Consider the following 22,968-nt stretch of genomic DNA (forward strand, 5'->3'; position numbering starts at 1 on the left):
CTGCGAAAAGGTGAAGGAGATGAAAAGGAGGAGAAACGGGAAGAATGAAAAACCATGAATTCTCTCTTTACGTAGAAAAACAGCACAGCCAAAATGTCACATGACCCCTGCTGACAGAACCAAGTGATTAAAAGTCAGATGTTTTCTTATACACAGTAGCATCCAAAAACCAGGTCAGGTCAAAACATGTAGTCTTTTGTGGGATGATCTCTACACCCTAATCCAGCAAACCACCACCTTTAAGCACTTGATTGATGAAATAAAATGAAAATACATGAACGGTTTTGGTTGCTCTACTCCAGAGTCATATTAAGCATGAAAAAATATGGACTTTTAAAAGCTTGCTCTGTCAATTTCTTCTAGGAAATACATTTTTATTTAGTTTTTTCACTGACAGAAATGATCCACTGGGGATGGTGGCTCATCAGTGATCACACAGTGGTAAACATTTAGATTTGTTTCTATTCAACACAGTTACATTTTGGAAAAAAGGTGAAAGCCCTTTTCAAACACCTCTTCTAATACATTTGAATACATTCAATGTTTCTATTGACCAGAGTCAAATAGTGTTTACAGGTCATTTTAAGCAGAATGTTCCCTCTGCTCTTTTAGGCCCACTCATCTGATCGTTTGTCGCTCACAGAAAAGATGCAAAAATGTTTTTGAAATACATCGAGTTTTGTGTGTATGTATGTGTGTGTGCGCGTGTGTGTGTGTGTGTCTGCAAACTCAGCTAAAAATGTGTGTTTCTGGACATGTTGCTCACCTGCTTCCCGACAGACATTAGAAAATGCTTTTTCAACAGTTCTGTAAATATGAATGTGTTTGAGTTCTTTTCCTTTTTTCAACTTCTCTTCACATGTATACTTCACAGAGTAGAATAATAAAACAATGATGCCTGTTTGACCTTATGTATACATATCTTAATATATGTTTTATTTATGAGCTATACTTAAAGACGTTTATTGTGTTTCCCTGCCTTTCTTTTGTTTTCACGATTAAACACTCACTCAGATACAGTTTCTGACATTTTGCATCACTTTGCTTCCTTTGGGTAACATTTATTTAAAAAATCATGTCCTAACAGCATATATTGAGTCTTTAAAGGGCAGTTTTTTAAATCTTAAAATCATTATGATGCTACTGTGTTGTAATTGTATTACAGAGTTGGATAAAATTTGACCAGTTTTTTATTTGATTTATTTGAATTTTTCACATCTTTTCCCTCATAAAACTTGACAGAAACACAGTAGCACAAAAGAGCTTTTATTTTCTTTGAAGGAAGGCACTTTGACATCGACTTTTTATCAATTTTATTTATTTTTGTCAGTCCCAACTTCCTCAGTTGTTGTGGGAAGACATGTATCTCAGATCCACATGCAGGTCATAACAGTGTTATGTCTATGGTTTTGCTATAGGTGAGAGCTGTACGAAAGAGGGGAATCTTCTTTGATGGGCAACAACAGGACATAATCTCATAATAATCTCATAATCTCGTGTCACTAACATTACGAGGTATTTTGCCATCTTGATTTGGTCACATTAAAGTGACTCCAAACACTGGAGTCAGTAACAAGGCATCTATATTTCTATATGATCATATTAAAAAGTTACGATCTCCGAGCTCGTGTCAGACGCTTATAAAGCTAAGCTATTAACACATTAAAGCAAGTGCAACCAACCTCTGATCAGTGTAAAAACCCATCCATGTTAATGTTTGATTAGATGGAGAGAGGGTGATGCTCAGACTGCTCAATAACAGCAGCCGTGATGAGTTTTTAACACTTTCCCTCTGACAGTGCTGTGGAGGAACACACTGAGGATAGCTGGCCTACAGCCAGACAAGTGATAGATTACACTCGGCTGCAGCTTCACATCATCCACAACACCACAAAGGTAAAGTGTAACCTCTCTGAAGACTTTCCTGATGTAATTAATTACCAAAGTCGGTAACTAGCCCAGTTTTCAAGATCACGGAACTCTCAAAAGAACACAAGTGAGAGGAACGTTTGACAAACTATAATGTGCAGGTTTTCTACAGGTTTAGAGACAATGAATATGGTGAAAGCAGGTAAATGGATATGACAATTCTTTAAGAAATGTCGATTTGTACAATTCCACATGTAGCATATCAACATTTCTGAAGTCAAATGCTTGTTTTATCCTCCACATGGGGATTGCGTGGGGCTGAAGCCAATCCCATCTGACATATAGGGTAAAAGGCAGGGTCATGCCCTGCACAGGTCTCCAGTCCATCACTGGGCCAACACATAATTATAGAGACAAACAATCATTCACTCTCACATACAGACTTTCCAGTTAACCTCTGCATGCTTTTTGACAGTGAGAAGAAACCAGAGAAAACTCAACCAAGATTTCAACTGGTGACATTCTTGCTGTGAGACAACAGTGCTGTAGCCACAACTCTATAGATCATATCAACATTTCTCTAAGTATTATTTCTCAGGACTGTCTGAGGGCACTCAATCTTCTGGCTCTGTGAGAGTGCTGGGAGAATCAACTCACTGCAGTCAGGTGTGTGTGTGTGTGTGTGTGTGTGTGTGTGGCACTGATTGGCATTGATTCAGCCCAGGTGTGGGGAGTGTTCATATACCCTGAGTCTCCAGTGCTCTGTGCTGACTCACTGTCTCACCTTCAGAGGCAGTGAGAGCGTCTCCCTGTGGCTTCTTAAGTTGTCGGTGTATCTATAAACGCCAACTTAGAACTTTGTGCTGTGTTTGATGTCAATTGCTATTGTTTCCCGGTGTGCAACTTGCAGCCGTTGCCTTTCCTTTCATGTTTTCTGGGTCTCCTGGACAGTTCTGGTTTTGAGTCAGCTGCTTAGCAGCAGTGGTTTAGTTAAAGGGGACATATTATGCAAAATCAACTTTTAACTTTTAACTTTTAATACTTATATTTGGGACTCTGGAGGCCCAATCAGTCAACAAAGTGCAAAAAAAAGATGACTTGCTCATGTTTTTGTGGTCCTCCTCACTCTAAGTACTGGAGATAAAACAAGCAATGTTGACTGTTGGCAATGCCTTCCTGAAATTGTTGTCTCGCGAAGCTCCGCTATGTCCCTAAAAAAACCGCGAGAGTGCAGGAGAGGGCAATAGTATCCAGAAGAGCGGTAGTCCGTGAAGTGTTCTATTCTTGTCTGCACAGTGCAGCACAGAGTTCTACACAAACTTCCAGCCTCAGAGGATTCACGTGTCCAGTGGATACATTATATATGGCCGGCTAGAGTCGGCAAATGATGGCTTTCCCAAATGCAGATGCGTTCTGAACAGGGCTGTTTTGGCAGTGTGATTGAACTGCTATGGTGCTTCATCCTTATGGTATTTTTGACCAAATCATGTCACAGACATGTTCATTAGGACACCAGGGAACTCGGTTAACTTCTAGAAATAGGGTATAATATGAGTCCTTTAAGGAAGCCTGTAGTGGCTCTATACAGTTTTGTTGTTTCCCCCCCGTTTCCAATCTATCGCTATTGCGATTCTGTGGTTATCCCTCTGGGACAACTTTGAGACACCCCTGGGTCCTCACCTGCAAACAAGAACATGAGCCATACTGGTCACAACAGTGCTAGTTGTGGTGTATATAATATGTGTGAAGTCATCTATTAAAGTTGATTTAATTTATGCCAAGGGAGCTCACGGTGACAGCAAGACCGTGCTAGCGTGTGTTTTTATCGAGAGGACGTTCCATCGGTGAAGGCCTCTAACAGTTGTCAGGGCATTGTTTTTGTTTTTGCACAACACTAAATGTTGTATACAGACTGTAAACGCCATTGTGGCAGCTCCGAGTGCACACTCATACGTCTGTGGAGTATGAAGTAAACAAGATCTCGGCCGGCTCACACTTTCTGTGTCCACAGAGAGCTGCTTTGCTTATTTCATGCATGTAAATGTCCACGGTTCCTTTTATACTCGGTGAGGGTCCACATCAGTGTGTTGTTCATACATGTCTGTGCCTGATCTTATATTGAATTCCAGTTGCAGCAGAAAGTCACCTTGAGTTTCGATGAGTTTATTAGTTTAGTTGACAGAGACCATGTACGGAACCGCGTCTATACCAGAGTTAGCTAAATTGCTAATTTGCATCTGTGGTCCCTGGGCAGAGAGTTAAAAGACAATATAACACATACTAAACATTACAGACAACATCAGCAACATTACAGAGAAAACATTATACAAAACACACAATAGATTTGGTCTTCTGTATAATAGATCAGTGATCACATGATTGATTCTCTTTCAGCCATGTCTTCAGAGAATTGGGTTTGAGTTCCATTTTGCAGTTACTTGCAATGAAAATGCTGATTGCCCAAAAGCTTTCTTCCTAAATTTGGTGGAACAATCACCTCTCATCGAGGCCCTGGCTACCCTTACATCATCCCTGCAGAGTGACACACATTGCTCGAGTGTTCATGGTGGTGCAAGGTCATGAATCGATTGGTACATCAAGCACATGTCGGCAGAAAAACAGAAAACTGTAAAAGGTTGTAATGGTAAAATTCACTTTCTCTGTCTCAGAGCTACATTTGCCCATCACCGATACCCACCCAGTACAGAATACCAGGTCCTTTGTGTATAGTGTATTGCATATTGTGTATTGTGTCTAGCCTGCACCGTCCTGCAGCACCCGCAGGGAGCCAGCTCCCCTATACCTACAATAGACAAAGAGGTGTGATAGCTCCGTCTGAAAAGGTAGAGTCTTTGTCTATTGGAGGAATGCTAAAGGGAAGTTGCTCAGGTATAAATATGGAGTGTTCCCTTTGCTCTGGGTCTTTCTCCAGCAAGGATCACTCCTGTGAAGATTGACCTTTACCTTGCAACGAAAATAAAGCCTTGTCGGCCGGCAGAAGTTTCTCTATTTAATTCTTCACCAATGGTACAGTGAGTTTGAAGTGAGAAAAGTGACATGTAAAGAAATTTAGATATAGTATTTATCGTTTTCACAGCAGAGTTGGTTGGGGATCAAGAGGAAGAACTGGATGCCTTTGAGAAGGGTCTGGGGTTTGAACCCTCACCTCCTCTCCGTTTGCCCGTCGTGCCGGAAAATCACTTAACGCCAAATTGCTCATTTAGCTGGTAGAATGTGAATGGGTGAGAAGGCGCTAATGGCAAAATCTGTGATGTAAAATACTTTAAATGGTCATTAAGACTAGAAGATTGCTGTATCATAACCAGGAAATGATTGTGAACGCCCTTCATTTCTGTCACATGCAGTTGATATCTGTGGACATGTTAGATAAATAATGTACATTTTAGTTCAGAAACATGAGCTCACATTCATCTGTGGTTTGCAGCAATCTAAGATGGAAACACTTGATCCATGGTGACTGTGTCGTTTCCTGCACTCTGTGTCTGTCACTGCAGGTCAGGGATAATTTGTTTGTAATTACATAAACCCGCTCAAAGCACAGCTTTCTCTGTGGTCGCCAGAGTCGTTAGAGTCCAAGTGAAATAAAAATGATGTCTCATTTTTAACTCCACTGATTAACTTCACCTTTGACCCGCGCCGCACTGATGGCTGCATCTGAAAAGTGTTTGGAAGAATAAAAGCTTAAATCTGAGGGAAAAGTCACCCAGAGGTCAAAATCCTCTGATGATGAGATGCGCGGCATTTATTCTAAGCAATAGTGACGGGTGCAAAGGTCAGGGAGAGGACCCAGGAGTGAGGAATATTATTTCATGATTTTGTGCCATGATTTTAGAAAGAGTCCTTAGAAATCTAAGTCTTAGAAAAACTTAAAGAGATAGTTCTGGGTTTTGTTTTGTTTGTTGCTCTCTGTGTGTGTGTTTCAAATAAAAACATGGCCGACTGCAGAGACACAAGAAAAAACAGATTTTAGTCCACTTTAACAAAAGACGTGGAATAAATCTATGGCTAAAATCTTAAAATCCTAAAATTTTCACCATGGTCTTTGGTGTGGGAGAGTGAGCGGTTTCAGATTTCAGTTTCCTGTTGCAAAAGTCTGTTCATGTCAGCGTCAGTGCAGGCAGGGGGCGCTAACAGCACAGTCTGTGCCTCAAATAATCACACTTTGAAAAAAAACCAACTATCTTAGGCAAGGTCCTTTCATGGAAATTCCAATGTGTTACAGTTTAGATTTTTGTTCTGTAGTTTTATAATCCTTTCTATCTGATACCCTGTGATGACATACACACACACACACACACACACACACACACACACACACACACACACTGGAATCTGTTCTTCTCTCTGTTCCTCTTTTGGACTTCATTTCCTCATCTTTAGGGATTATTGTAAATAAAGAGTCAGCAGAGCTTTTCTGTGTGCTTTTATATTTTCAGGACAAATGACCCTGATCTCACAGCCATCAAAGCAAAAGCAGTGAGCGAACAGTAAACCTCTGATATAAAACATTCTAAGGCATTATCAAGCCAAATTTTAAAAAAAAGTCACTGCCACAGCAAAGTTTTGTTTTAAACTGATTTATTTGAAACTCAAACTGTTGTACAAACTAACGTGTCAAACCACACCTACCTCCCCATAAGTGTCTGATACAATAACCCTGAATAGAACACTGGGAGAAGATTTTACCACAACGTGAGCTGAACCTTTTATTCGTGCTGTTTTACTCATTTTGTGGGAGTAGTCGTGTTTGTGTTGTATTGTGTGTCTGTTTTATGCACATACGACATATTTTGGACTGTACAGCACTTTGGAACTTGCAACTTGTTTTAAATGTGCTTTATAAATAAAGTTGTGTTGGATTGATATTGGAACTGAGGTAATTATTAGGTAACCATGAGGTAACTTTTTATGTATTTCAGGGAGGATTGTTAACTCAATCCATGGTGGGGAAGCACAAAAAGATAATATTTCATTGTATTTATTGTTAATTAATGTGGAAGAGTATCAGGGCCAAAAAACCCTGCATGAGATTACGTTTAATCTGAGAATCTCAGAGATTAAATCAGAATTCTGACTTTAATCCCAGAATTTGATTGTTTTTTTCTTTCTCAGAATTCTGATTTATACTTTAATCTCAGAGATTAAATCAGAATTCTGACTTTTTCCTCAGACATTAAACTCAGTATTACAGAGATTAAATTAGAATTCTGCCTCTAATATCATAATTCTGACCTTTTCCTCAGCCTTTAATCTCAGATATTAAATTAGAATCCCGACTTTAATCAAAGAATTTTGACTATAATTTTAGAATTCTAGATTTAATCTCAGACTTCTAACTTTAATCTCAGACTTCTAACTTTAATATCAGAATTCTGACCTTTTCCTCAGCCTTTAATCTCAGAATCTCAGATATTAAATTAGAATCCCGACTTTAATCTAAGAATTTTGACTTTAATTTTAGAATTCTAGATTTAATCTCAGACTTCTAAGTTTAATATCAGAATTCTGACCTTTTCCTCAGCCTTTAATCTCAGGGAGATATTTTCTTCTAAGAATTCTGACTTTGTTTCTCAGAATACAAAGTGTTTTATTGATGTATTTATTATTATTTCACATGTGTGGCCTCATACTCTTCCATAACTATTATTATTTTAATTAAACACAGTAAACAGAAGTTGTGAGTGTTGCTGATGCTCATGGGGTTTCTTTGATTCTTTGAGCACGAGCAGACGGAGGCGGGTGGGAGTCACATGTGAAGGAGTCAGGTCGAAGTCACATGGTTTTTGTTTGCAGGCTGAGCTCAGAGGAGGAGGAGGAGCTGGAGTTTGGTGCAGAGAAGTTTGTTTTAAAGAGGAAGAAGCTTTGTAAAAGTATTCCGTCAACTCCACAAGTGAGCACTGACAGGGATTAAAGCGCACTTTACTGTCAACGGCTCACTATGGAAATCCCTCCCATTAATCTAAAGGTAACGCTTCCTGTTTACAACATTTTAAAGTTGTTGTTTTTCTGAAACGATGATAATTTTAACCGAGGCCAGTGTGTTAAATTACAGGCTTTTTGCTGGTTGCTCAATTCCCGGTAATTCCTCTGTGAGGTAACGGTTCAATGGCGTGACACAGTGTGTTATTCTGCTAAATGTCAGTCATTTAGTGGATGAGACATCCCATAATATTACAATGAGTATTGAAGGTATTCCAATGTTTGTTTTTTAGTGAGTAAATAACACAGTTAGAGGTGAGACATGGATGAATTAACTGTAATTATTGTGATAAATGTCCAATTATTAAAGATTGATCATTGAATGTTGTTGAAGAAACACGTGAATAGTGGTTTTAAACTTTAAATAATAGACTAAAACATTTAAAGCAGTAAAATATATAAAAGTTTATGTTGATATACACTCATGTTTTGTTATATTGTGAGTTCATTACATAGTGATAATTATTGCTGAATTATATAAACATATAAACAAACCCAAAGCTGATCTGCAGTGAATAAATAAATAAAACAATAGTTACACATCTGATTCACTCTTCTGTATTTGAACAGAGGTTTTTTTTTTTTTTTAAAAAAGGTTTATTTCTGTGATGAACACATGAGTAACGTAATTGACGTGTCATGCTGAGAGAGAGAAGAGAGAGCCTTCAAATTGAATTAGGCATTCGTGTCTTGTCTAAAGGCTCCTTTGTTTTCAAAAAAGCAGTTATGATGAACTGCTCTTATTCAAAGAGCTCTGCAATCTTTTGTAAACCAAGATGAAGCCAAAAGAGCTCTCGCATTGTCTGCGTCCTAATCTGGTGCACCGAAAACCTCCCTGAAATCCACGAGGCCATGAAATCAGTCGCCCCTGATCACGTTTTACGTTTGGTTCCTCCTGACTTCCTGCTCTGATGCTTGTGTGAGAACTTGCAAACACCTCATTTGCAAAGTTAATAATCTATTTGTCACATTAATGTCTCTGAAAAACACAGAGGAAAAATGAAGAAATCCTGGAGCTGTTTGGATTTGTTTGCTCATAAAATGTAAAAAAATTATCGTCTGTCCTTGTCACTTAATTCAGACTTTAACTCTTCTTGTCTCTTGTCGTCCATCTTAGGCCATAGTGCTGGTGCACTGGCTGCTGACAGTGTGGTGAGTGTGACTTTTTTGACTTAGCTGGGGAATTTCTCTCCTGCCCACACACACACACACACACACACACACACACACAGGTTTGGCGCTATCCTTCTGAGGACTCTCATTGACCTCCATTCATTTGGGCAGCCTATACGAACCATTATCCCTAACCTTAACCATAACCGGTTAATGCCTAACCCTAATCCTAACCTAATCACAATTCAAATCTCTGAGGTTCTGCCTCATTAGGACCAGGTTTTTGGTCTCCATGAGGACTAACTGGTCCTGACAAGGTCAGTGTTTATGCCAGAAAAAAAACCCTCTTGATTGTGAATGTTGTGTTGTGTTCAGGGGCTGCATGGTGCAGTGGCTGCCGCTCTCCTTCTCTTGGAGTAACTTCAGTATTCTCGCAGTCGGGCTCTGGGCCATCGCACAGAGGGACTCGGTCGACGCCGTGCTCATGGTGAGTCTTTGCCTCGGCTCCTTCACATTAGCTGTGATCATAACGCGTCATGTGACACGTGCAACGGAGTCTAACTATAGGCACTGCAACTGCGTCTCCACGCTAACCCATTTTGTCTGTGGAATCTGGGGCAATCTGCGAAAGATGATTCTCTTTCAGGAAGATAGCTTCCTCTCCTTAATTTGGCACAGAGTGCACCAGTCATGCCTCTCGTGGTGCATTAGTGAACATCAAAGAAGTGTATCAGATCAGTCTTTGTCTAAAGCAAGGTCAACAATAAAGACAAACTTTTTCATTCAGAAAAATGAGCTGCCGCCAACAACCAGTGACACCTTTGGTGATGATTTTATTTCTAAGAAAGTCAAGAAATCCACAGTCACTTAGAAATGTCCTTATTTTTGAAGGGAAACCACTTTTTTTCAATGAATATAACATTAAATGAATCAGAAATACACTCTATACATTGTTAATGTGGTAAACGACTATTCTAGCTGCAAACGTCTGGTTTTTAATGGAATATGTACATAGGTGTATAGAGGCCCATTTCCAATGTTCTAATGGTACATTGTGTTTGCTAACGGCGTTAGAAGGCTATTGGATGATTAGAAAACCCTTGAAAACCCTTGTGCAATGATGTTAGCACAGCTGAACAGTTTTGCTGGTTCTTTGACCAAAGGGCAAAAATCATCAAAAAAGTGTTACTTTTAATGGAAAACACAATATATTACATATATTATATATACATACTGCATATTATAATATATATTACAATAATATGCCATTTAAATGAATGTGTACGAGAAAAAGACCTAACTTTTTACCTGGTTCTTGAGGCGTTAATGGTGTCAAAAATCAGTAAAATAGACAGTGTTTTAGGGCATTTTATGGTTTAGTGTGATTGACTGTGGATGTCATGCACTACTGGCCGGTCCTCATTCCCCTTGCTTCTTCCTTCCCCAGGGCCACCTTGCCTTAAAAAATAAAGGTTTTTCCTTGTCAGGGTGGGGTCATACATTCTTGTGTACATTCAACAGAATAGAACTAGTAGAATATACAAATATAGATGTACACAAAACACTACGTTACCTGTGTAAGCGAATAGTATTGTAGGATAAAAACCACACACACATATACTGTTTAGTTCACAGTAGCAGCGAGGATGTTGCACTATGTTGGTAGTTTATCAGCAGTCATAGAGTATAAGTAATACTTTACTTTTATACCATGTTGTTATATTGCACAGTAAAATTACACAGATTGGGGGGTGGTGAGTGTGTATGCAGTAAGATTAATTGCTCTATTAATTGTGCACATTTTCCAACTGCGATACACAGCAAATGTAGTCCGACACTAAACCTTTGGAGCCATTAAAACTCTCTCTTTTCTCATTTCTCTTTTCTAGTTTCTCATCGGAATGGTTGTGACAATATTGACGGACATCGTCCACTTTGGGGTCTATTACCCGATTTTTAACGAGGTGCCGGGAGTTCGAACGAACACGTTCCGCTTCAGCACGGGAATGGCCATCCTCAACCTGCTGCTCAAGCCCGTGTCCTGCTTCTTTGTTTACCAAATGTACCGCGAACGAGGAGGAGAGTACAACGTCAACTTCGGTAAGTGCCACCACTTCAGCATCGACTTTGGGAAACAGATGATGTTTATTGAGTTAATAACGAGAACAGGCACGTTTGACAAAAGGCAAATACTAAAACGTACTAAAATAATCTCACACAGATTCTGCTCTAACTTTAGAACCAGTGAGAAATTATTCGAAGTACGAGGTTTCCCCGTTTCCCCACAAAAGATATGCATATTATTGTGGGTGTGACCAAAGCCTGAGGAAGCATGTGTCCAGGAGCGCTTTGAGATGTGTTGTTTTACGCTGTTTGTCATGAAAGTCTCTGCTAAACCACTGACAGATGATTCCGCAGTCAAACTCATTAGTTACAGTCACAAGACTTTAAATGCAAGAGAAATGTCTCGAGCTGCACTGTGACTGCACCCAGGAAATCCTTTCTCCACGAGTTGTTATGTAATTTTTGCGTGTCATCGTGGTCACCAGGTTGTTACGGCATGAAGGAGCATATTTAACCAACAAGTCCTTCGACTGAAGCGACCACATCAGTTGTTTTGGGCCAGGGGCCTCCAACTCAAAATATCCTGGGGGGCTAGTGAACTTCTAGTCTGGTCAGGAGGGACCGGTCAAGTGAAAAAAGTTCAACTAGAAAAGCACTTGTAGAGCGCAGACCTCCACCAATCTCAGTGCCTACAAAATAGCAATAGAAATAGTGAAAGTGTCTACACTCTTAGAAATAAAAGTGTTAAATTAACCATATAAGATTCTTCGGCTTGTCCTCATAGGAGAACCCTTTTTGGCTCCAGGTAGAACCTTTTAAAACCCTTTACTCAGGAAATGGGTTTTAAAAGGTTCTCTGGATGAAAATGGTTCTTACTGGAACCATTAGTGTTACCAAGAACTCTTGAAAAATCCTTTCTTCAGGAAAGGGTTTTTCAGAAGCAAATGGTTCCAGGTAGAACCTCAGCCCTTGTAGTAGAACCCTTTTGGAACCCTTATTTATAAGAGTGTAGTCTGGTCAGGAGGGACCGGTCAAGTGAAAAAAGTCCAACTATAAAAGCACTCGGAGAGCACAGACCTCCGCCAAGGCAGCGCAGTGCCTACAAAATAGCGCTAAAAATAGTGATAGCGTCTACGGATCACGCCCAAAATGTAATCACTTGTTCCTGACCCCATTGCGGACATTTCCTGAAAATTCCCAGTGAAAACATATACATCCTTGGCGGAGGTCAATTCGGGAAAAATGAACGGTATAGTGATTAGAAATTAAAATGAAATCTTGATAATCCATCATGATGTTGCAATTCCAAATATTTAGGATGACATCACACACCATTTCAAAGTAAAAGTGTTTGTTTTGACAAAAAAAAACATGGCGCAAAATGAATCGGTAAATAACAAAAACCGACAGAAATAAAACAGAATTAAAACATTAAATCAAAATATACATGTAGACAATTGTAATTAAAACTAGACAGGCTTATATATAATTAAATGTTGAATGTATTAATTTTAAAATAAGTGTAGGTCCATTTTAAGAACGCCATCACGTGTTGTAATTCCTGCATACGACCCATAGTGTTGAGTTTACGGTCTCCGTTCAACCCACGGAGGCTGAAAATGGCACCGTGGAAAACGCATTTGAAGCAGAGACCGTAGAAGAGCAGAAATAGAGATCTCGTGACGCCGCTGACCGCTCATTGACGTACAGTAGCTCTGTCCTCGTGGGCAAACAAAAGACTAGATACTCGTCCTCCGCTGAGCAGTCAGGACATCGTGTTCTTTGATTAACCGTGTGTGGTCATTGATTTGTGCTGAGAGTTTACCATCATCTGAAATCCCACTGAACTGTGATAACTGCTGCACTCGTGGATTTGTGTGTCATGTGGATATGTGGAACAAATCAACTGAAAAATATGACATTTTTTTTTATTATTAGCTGTAATATACTACGTTCAAAAGTTTGGGGTCACTTAGAAATGTCCTTATTTTTGAAGGAAAATCACTTTTTTTCAATGAATATAACATTAAATGAATCAGAAATACACTCTATACATTGTTAATGTGGTAAAACGACTATTCTAGCTGCAAACGTCTCTGGTTTTTAATGGAATATGTCCATAGGTGTATAGAGGCCCATTTCCAGCAACCATCTCTCCAGTGTTCTAATGGTACATTGTGTTTGCTAAGCGCGTTAGAAGGATATTGGATGATTAGAAAACCTTTGAAAACCCTTGTGCAATGATGTTAGCACAGCTGAAAACAGTTTTGCTGATTCGTTGACGAAAGGGTAAAATGATTATTTTGAATAAAAAATCATTATTTCTAATCTTGTCAATGTCTTGACTATATTTTCTAGTCATTTTGCAACTCTTTTGATAAATTAAAGTGTGACTTTTAATGGAAAACACCAAAAAAAATGTATAGGTGAGCCCAAACGTTTGAACAATCGTGTATATAAAGTTAAAACTAGACTGTATGGTAAATTATTGGGAATGTATGGTGCTTTGCAAAAGGCGTAGACCCCCATTTAGGTTTGTTTTAGAAATGCTGTAATGACCATTATCAGTATCATGGGATCTTAATCAATCAGTGTTGGAACACATCCAGAAAATACAGGAAAAAAACTGCTTTTACAGTGTGACCACCACCTGCATTTAGCAAAAGTTAATGTTATTGTCCAACTATGACATGTTGAAATATCTGCTGTGAAAAGCGTCTTTTACCTTATTAAACGTAAGACCAACTCTTCGTCACATCATTCCAGTCCAAATGTCAACGATCAGAGACTTTGACAGACGGAAAAATCAACAAAGCTTGTGGCGCCCTGAGACTTTTGCACAGCGCTCTAATTAAATGTGTCCCCAACTCTGCACGTGACACACTAATACGTTTTTCCTGATTCCAGTATTTGGAGCATAATTGAATAACCTGATGAAACGCTATCACGTACAGCCATTGTTAGCCTGTGGTTGGCTGATGACTGTATCTGATGTTAGCTTCATAGAATGTGTGTGTGTGTGTGTGTGTGTGTGTGTGTGTGTGTGTGTGTGTGTGTGTGTGTGTGTGTGTGTGTGTGTGTGTGTGTGTGTGTGTGTGTGTGTGTGTGTGTGTGTGTGTGTGTGTGTGTGTTCTTGTACTTGTCGCATACTGAGGACCAGTGAGGGTTTTTAACCAACAAAGTGAGGTCATTTTTACAAAGTGGGGACATTTTTGCCAGTCCTCACTTTGTTTCCATTGAAATCACTTCCTTAGTTCGTAAACATGCTATAGTCTGTTTTTTAACAGAGGTCCTCAATTTGATACAAAACCCGGTTCCACCTGCAGACATTTTATGGTACTGCACCCAGTAGTTCTTTATAGATTGTATAGTAGATATTTGTAATTGTGTTGATTTATAAAGTGGAAATGCTGGTTCTCAGTATGCGGCAAGTACATGAGTGTGTGTGTGTGTGTGTGTGTTTGATTGCTGTCTGATTGCATTACATCTGGCATTAACACGGTTTCCCTGCTGCGCTGAGCTCTCTGGAATGCAATTAATAAGGTGCATGTGAGTGAATGATGATTGACAGAGTCTTTTTTTTAAATCCTGGTTTAAATTCTTTTTGGTTTTGTAAATTAAATTGCACATTGCTTTAGTGCAATAATGTCTTCGATACGAAGCCATTTGGATTTAATTAAACTTACCTGGACAGTCCTGCTCTGGATTGTGTGAGTGTGTGTGGGGAGGGGGGGTTTCAAAGTGGGAGTTTGAGGTCGTAGCTCACAGCTATTGATCTGAGGGAATAATATAACAAGGAATGGACCTAACCGTGTGTGTGTTAGCTGTATTTGAGCATCAAACATCGACATGCTGAACAAACCTTCTCGTCGACCACTTCCACATCTAAATGAAACTAGTCGTTAACCTCAGTCACCTCATTATTCTGTGTAAAAACTCCCTACGTAAAACTATTTCTAACCCAATTATTTCAACTTTTTTTTTTCTCTAACCTCATTGTCTGCCTCGCTCTTTGTCACACTGCACTGTTGTGGGTTTTTTGTTGTTGTTGTTGTGATGTCTCATGCTTTTCCTGTTATGTTTTCATCTCCTCTCTCCTCCTCCTCTGCCGACCTTTAAACTCTCAGACTTAGAGACCTCTGTGGACAGCCGCTGCACTACGGATAGTGCTGACAGTGCCTTTATTGGCCGCCGCTATTGATTCCTGGCTTTTTTTTTTGTTGTTGACCATTTCTCTCCTCCAATCATCCTCTTCCATCCCCTCACAGACAGGAAGTAAGATTACAAATCAGGCTGCTGGACAAACAGAATGATGCTGTTTTGTCCACGTCATGATGTGTGTGTTCAGTCATTCTTTCTCCTCATCTGTTTATTCCCTCCTGTTACCTGCCTGCATACTCTCACTACAGCATGTTTGTCTCTTGTATCATACGTTTCTATGCGTTTCCATCCATGTTTTATTCACATTTTACACGTTATTATTATTATTATTATTATTATTATTAATAATCGACACCAGTTAGTCCACCATGTGTAAGACTGCCACGTATCTTTTTGGATTTGAATGCACCACAGACGCATGATACGTCCCTGAATATGCCTGAAAACTTAAATCAGGTGCACTGAGCGTGCACATGTACTGGTGTAAACAGGAAGTTGATACTTATGGCCGAAAAAAAAGAACAAGTCAGGAAGTGAAGGTGTTAATGACTATGTTATCATTTCCAAATGACTAAGTTTTTGCCATCCAGTTTAAAACCGTAGAGCGTAAACAAAAAGTGGACGTAGACTTCCTGCTTTGCTGGCTGGGGACGACACTGAAGTAATAATTACATTAAGATGGGGACACACTACATAGCTTTCACAGTTGTTACAGATTTTGGAAAAGACTTTGAGTTCACACTAACCGACTGGTTTCAGCAAGCCAACAGAGCGCAGCAAAGTACTTCCTGTCATCCTCATCTTCTGACTTCCTGTGTCCCACCTACTTTTTTTTTAACTGGCTGTTTGGCAACATGTGTTTGCAATTGGGTCAGTAATCAGTCCACACTACCCGATTGTGCCCAGATTTGGCTCCAAAAAATTCAAACATGTTTGATTGACTGTGACTGAGGTCGGGTCAAGACTGTTACCCTCACACACTAACAGATTTCTGTGCCAACGATCCATGCCGACTGTCCCCAACTAGTGCTGACTGATGCAGACTCTGTGAATCATGGGTAAAATCGGGCAAAAAAAATCTTGTTGTGTGCTTTAAATAGCCACTACGGGGTGAATACTTCACTGGCAAAAAGCAGTTTGTGTGAATGGAAGTCTATGGGAAAATTCTATGGGAAAATTAGCCAAGTTCTCTCTTGATTCACGTTTTTCCTGAGGAGTTAATGGACTTGTTAGTTTCAGTTCTCCTTCAATAGAGCATGAATTTAGCAAGTATGAGGAAAACAGACGATGAAGCGTTGGCACATATGAGTCATCCGATAGGAGCCAGGTTTCAGGTTAGCGCTGTAAATTTCCAGTTGCAAAACCTCAGCAAGGCACCAGTAAAATATTGAATCTGGAGGCCTCAAAACAAGAGTTTGGATTCTTTGTGTGTGATGTCACGACTGGTTGCCGGGTGCTAAAATGCCAGAGTAGTGTGAACAGCAGTTGTATCCGGAGCAGAATAGATGTGCTCTTAAATGAAAATGGAGTAGCATGGATGTAGTCGTAAAAACGTCACTAATGATAACATTTGCTGCTGACTCCTTTCACCGTTCATCAGCGGGTTTGTGCTTTACTGTTTGTCGGCAGCACTGTGATCCACGTTCATCCACAGGAGAACACATACTTGGATGATGAATGCTACATTTGTGATTGTGTGTGTTTGCATGTGTGTGTGTTGAAGGCTTTTTTTGGCCTGTCTCTGCAGGTTTCCCGTCTGTGTCGAGAAACAGAGAGGCCTACCAGTCCATCGACCAGCAGGACGAGTCGTCCAACCAAGCAAACCCCTTCGACCAGGCGCAGGACAGCAAACCAGCGGCGGTGCGCGCGTACTGAGAGAGAACTGTGCAATGAACAATCCAGTGTTTTCCTCTGCGGCTGTTTTTATGCAGCAGTGCGGTCGGTGCTTGGGGGCATTTTTTTTTTTTTTTTTTTTTTACAAAATCGATTCCACAGCAGTGGAACAAAATGAATATGTTTATTATGTTAAAAAGTTAACTCCGTTCCGGTTCTACGATGACATGTGGCGTTAATTTACCCCTTTATTCTCTCTAAATGTGTTTTTCCTGAGGACATGCGTCACTGCTGAATAAATACAGAGGAACGACCGCTCGATCACTCCCTTGCTGTTACTGTTTGAGAGACGTTGAATGTAATATTTGTGTTTACAGGAGTTTCCTTCTTTCTTTCTTTTTATAAATAGAGATTAAGAGAAACGCGTGCATTTTTACCTTTTTGTCAAGAGCTCTGTAAATCTTTAATCACTGGACACATTTAAACACAAGCGTTGTGGTCACCATGCCTTAACATGCTTGGAGGAGAGTTGAAGACGCGATGACCAAAGTCTGAGGCCAAATAATTTATCTGAACGTCGATCTATGCAAAGTCTGTGTGACGGCTGCACTGTAACTATGAAACATCTGAAAGAATATGTTTTACTGAGCAGTACTCCATATATATAAAAAAAAAAAACATGTTTTCATTTCAAGTGGATTTTCTCTTTTTGTCAGTTCTCTTTTGGAAGTGTAACGATTGATGTCTTTAACGTTCTAGATTTTTTACAAACGATCATATTTAGTTTTTTATATTACAAGGTTGGTACTGACATGACTTCATAGTTAAGAATAATATCACCATTTGTGAAATTAAGTGTTATATGCACTATATGCATCCAGGTAATATGCAATTATAAAAAATATATATTTTTTTAAATTCATCTATCAACCCACTGTTCGCACTCCATTGTGCACTTTCCTAGACGTATATGACACATTCTATTTTCAGTGAGTGTTTAAACTTCACCTCAGCCAGTACAATATACACATATTTACTTAACAGCTCATGTGTACAAGCTACGTGAAAGTTTTATTGCATTGCAAACAGAATGTGAAGTGAAAAAAACCTGAGATACAAAACGCCATATTTCCATAGATCCCCTTTATTGAGGTCATTTAATGTGAATGAAACTATTTGTTGTAAGCACAAAGTGTGTGTCCCTGCTTATTTCATTTTGATTTCTCATCACATCCACCATATCTGAAACTAAACAAGACTTGAGATCAATTCTCTGCAGTGAGGGACAAATAAGTTTGGGATGTAGATGAGAGATGTTGAGGCAGAAATTAGTCCCACAAATTGACTCCGTGTCCTAGTGAGTCTGTAATTGAATTGAATGACACAACATTTCGAATTTGCTTTGTAATTTGGTGCTAAATGCAATGCAATTAGTGCCCTTCTTATTCCTGCAAGCAAAATCTATCCCAGCACAACCTAAGAAAAAAAAAACGTAGGAGATGGTCAGCCTCGTGGCTCACATGCTGCCGCCGTCGTTCGATGCAATAACATGAACTCAGTTAGTCAGTGCTGTTATTGCATTAGTGAAAATCCCCAGGAGTGGTTTTGAAAGAATTTAGTTGTGGGCATCAGGAGAGCAGACTTTGGAGAAGTGTCTCATTTGAGAGCATCAATATTCCTGAAATCGAGTTGGATTTTTTGTTTGTTTGTCTCGGAGAAAAGAAACTTAAAACTTGATTGTGTTGTCCCTGAGATAAATATTGGTTCCAATAGCATCAAGGCTTGAGAGTTACTCGGTTTATCAAATCAAACTTTAAAGATGCCAGGAAACAAAATTTTTACTATGTGAAATAATAAAACAGCATACTGGAGTACTGATGTCTATATTCAGCACTCAATGGCTGTTTTCAAGGTCTATTGAGCAGATTCACGCTTGTTTTGTTCTGACATGCTGCTGCTCACGTTTGTGTTTAGCACATTTAAAAAGATCTAATAGATTTAATACCACAACCCTTTAAGGTATTCACCAATTGTTATTATTTTATTTTATTTACTTATGACAACAGTAACGCGACATTAGACCCTACAGTTTTTAAGATACAGGCCTCTACCAAACGGTTGAGACGTCTGTTCATAATCAAGTATCAAGTTTCTTCATTTCTTTGCTCCACATAACAAAAAAAATATTTAAACTGAATCATTTTGGTCTGTGGACAAAACAAGACTTTCGAGAACATCATCATTTCCAGGTTTGACGAACACTGATCAAGATTTTTAACATTTTCTGCTATTTTAAGGACCATCTGATTAATCGATTATGAAAAAACAGATTAGAGTTGCAGCTCACACAGCAGAATGCAGACCTCCAGATGAAGGCTAAACACATGGGACTAAATACGTGACCCTCAGAGCTGCTTGGGTCAAATCAAAACCCTGACAAGGACTTCAGGGTCAATTATACAGCGCAGAGGCACTGAGTGATAAACAATATTGACAAGCCATGACCTGGATGTCTCTGTTTGAGTTAAGATGCACATGATAAAGAATCCCTCAGCTGCATGTGCAGATCTGTGTGGATGTAAGTGAAGGAGTAATCGCCTCTGCATCTTAACCTCAAGCCTGGAGCCTGGAGCTGCTCTGTGGTCAATGGTCAGCAAACTACAAGGTGTAGACAGCCCTAAACCCTCAGAGATAAAAAACACCAGTGTTCATAAGTAAAACTGAGTCACAAATGACATTTTTTATGCCTCAAGCAGTTATCCCAGTATAATCCCAGAAGAGGGCTCACTCGACCTTTGACCTTTTTCACACTCTGCGTCCAGCATCGCGCATCTGCCACTGGTGATAACGGCGTCAAAATTGATTCCAATTACCATCCAGTCCACAGCAGCCAGCAGAGGCGGCGACGGGGGGGGGGGGTCAACAAATCCCTCATCTCACCATGAAAGAAAGGAAAGAACTCATTGGTTCGTGATTGTAAAGCACATTTTCCACTTTAGCTTTAATGACTGACGACAGCAGAGGCAAGAAAATCTGACAGTTTTAGGCTTCAATGCAAAACTGGTGGTTCTCATTAGAGTGAATCAAGGTTTATGGCAAGTTTTGAATACAATGTGCATGTTTATTCAAATGTCATGAGAACATCAGTGCAAACACTAATGTCTCTGATAACCAAGACAGAGACAAAATACTCCTACTGGTAAACTTTTCCTGGGACAAATGTAACTAGTGAATTGTATATTCACTACTTCCTACAACATCCGCAGGGAGTCGGCTCCCCGATACCTACAGTAGACAAAGAGGTGTGACTTTTTGTCTATTGGAGGAATTTTCTCTATTTCATTCTTCACCAGCAGCAGAGCATTTCCACAACAAACTCTATACAACTTGATTTTAAATGTATAAGTTTACCATGACTGAAAAGTCAACTTTCTCACCCACCAGTTTTGAAAACGTCAGCAACTAACTCTATAAATCTGCTTGAAGGCAACATAAAACATTAAATTCTACATGACTCAGACTATTTATGCATCTACCTGCAACGTGCAATATTTCTATACACATTTCACTATATGTTTTTTTGTTTGTGAAGTCTTTTGCTGTCTGCACATGTCTGTATAACTGTTTTTGTTGATGCTGTAACAAGTGAATTTCCCCTTTGTGGGATAAATGAAGTTTATCTTATTTGTCAACAGAAATGAAGATATTAATACTCTTATCTTTCAAAAGCCACCCCTCTAAATTTTCAATAATTTTCTTTCTTTCATAAAATGAGATGATTGTTGTTTTTTCTTCCTGTGGACGCAGCAGGACATTTTGAGATGCCCCGTGTCCTCTTGTCTTGTAAACGCACTCAAGAAACACTGTTCAGAGAAATCTTACAAATACGACTTATTTCGGGAGCAAAAAAAACAAAACAGCATTTACAGCTTTTATTTGTGAAGATTCTAATTACATACTCATTAAATAACCATTTGTGGATTTTTTATCTCAATCTGCTCTATTTGGTCTCATTGTATTCTTTTTAATGTTGCACTTTTTCCTCACTCAATGACCCAGTTTTTTCATGGGGGATCATAAAACATTCATTTTATCTATAATTCCACCCTCCCTTCCATCTTTAATGTTTTGTTTTCACAATTACGTAATGAAGACTTTAGTGGAAGCAGAGCTCATTTGTCCTCTGTTGGTGTCTCCTCTGCTGCAAAGTGAAATGAGCAAAGGTGTGTGTCTACGATTAATTATTAAATACCTGTTCAAAATATCTTATCGCTGAACTGTGTGGATGTTTGTGAAGAAGAAAAAAACTGAAATAACCTTCAGAGTTGTATTTTCCCCTGCAGCAGTCGGTGAGGCAGCTCGGCAGAGAGGGAGAATAATCAACAGTGAACATGGACCTGGTCGTTCGATGAGTGCAGATGATGAATGACCACGGGGAGATGGTACAGGACCGAAGCACAGGCGCAGCCATTTGTTACTCTGCTGTCACAAATGTATTTTTAATGAATGAGCACCTTTGACTTCCTCTGCCGAGCAGGAGTGGTTCCTTAAGGCCACCTTGACCCCAATACTTCCATTGAAGCAGTGGCAGCTCCGAGCAAAAGCCCACTTTAGCTCCCGAAGCGGAATGTAAATAACCTTCCCCTCCAGTTTGCCGGAGCCATCAGTCTCGCTCCTCATTATTTCATCCTTACCTTAGCCGAGAGGCGCAGGGGCTCGTTTCTGTCCCTGAGCTGGTACGACGTGTGGGGAGGTTTCACCTTGAAGAGCTCCTGTGTTCTCGGTTTTCATAAACGGTCCTTCACAAATGAGAAGAGTTTACAGTTGGCGTCAGTGTCACCCGGAGTGAGGGCAAATATCTTCACGTTCCTCATCTTTGGGCCATATGACTACAACTGATTAGATTTTTTTTTTTAAAGGGGACATATTATGCAAAATCAACTTTTTAATCATTTTAATACTTATATTTGGGACCCTGGAGGCCCTATAATTGTGAAAAAAGATGACTCTGTCATGTTTTTGTGATCCTCAGTCTAAGTACAGGAGATAAAACATGCAACACTGACTTCCGCACTGATTGATATGTCACAATGTTGTCTCGTGGAGCTCCGATTTGTCCCTAAAAAACGCGAGAGTGCAGACAAGGGCACGCGAAGTGTTTTATTCTTGGCTGCACAGTGCAGCACAGAGTTCTACACAAACTTCCAGCCTCAGAGCCTATGACGGCAATGTGCCGGCTAAAGTCGGCAAATGATGGCTTTTCCAAATGCTAACTGCTGTTAGCTGCCCGGAGCCTGAGTGACGCTGACGTAGTTTCCTGTATCTCATGTGCATTTAAAGAGACAGGCACTCAAAAGCGAGCGTTCTGAACAGGGCTGTTTTGGCAGGGTGATTGAACTGCTGTGGTGCTTCATCCTTAAAGGTGCATTTTGTAAAAAATCTAAAGCAACTGGCCATAAAATCCTCCTAATATGTCACAGAGACTGAGGAATAATGTTCATATAACAAACTGAACTCACCAGCAACAACAGTACAGCCAAAATATTTGCATTAAAAAAAATATTTTGAAGACTCCAAATCATGTTTATGTTTTGAGATCATGTTTTGGCATGTGGCGCCACCTACCACCATCTACCAATCATTGCAGTCAGTAGAGTCTCAGCCACGGGTTGCAAGTTATGTTAGAAAACAAAACCTAATTTGAATGTAGTAACCGTTTTTGGCCACATTCTTATATATGGCACCTTTAAGGTATTTTGACCAAAGCATGTCACAGACATGTTCATTGGGACACCAGGGAACTAGGTTAACTTGGAGAAATAGGATATAATATGTCTACTTTAGCATACTTGTACTAGGTTTGGTGTAAAAAAAAAAGGTAACATAACAGTCAAAAGACCTTTTTAAACCAATGGAATGGAATGGAAA

At 39.6% G+C, this 22,968-nt stretch overlaps 1 protein-coding gene across 1 annotated transcript; it reads left to right on the top strand.

The window, feature by feature from the left end:
* Positions 1 to 7,718: 7,718 nt before the first annotated feature.
* On the top strand, positions 7,719 to 17,592 carry agtrap (angiotensin II receptor-associated protein). Its single transcript, XM_083892777.1, has 5 exons — positions 7,719 to 7,855; positions 8,987 to 9,021; positions 9,358 to 9,469; positions 10,872 to 11,082; positions 16,955 to 17,592. The coding sequence occupies exons 1-5, from the start codon at positions 7,829 to 7,831 to the stop codon at positions 17,080 to 17,082; spliced, it is 513 nt and encodes a 170-aa protein (XP_083748903.1). The 5' UTR covers positions 7,719 to 7,828; the 3' UTR covers positions 17,083 to 17,592.
* Positions 17,593 to 22,968: the final 5,376 nt, after the last annotated feature.

The sequence above is a fragment of the Microchirus variegatus genome (assembly GCF_963457635.1).
Source record: "Microchirus variegatus genome assembly, chromosome: 7".
Classification (NCBI taxonomy): domain Eukaryota; kingdom Metazoa; phylum Chordata; class Actinopteri; order Pleuronectiformes; family Soleidae; genus Microchirus; species Microchirus variegatus.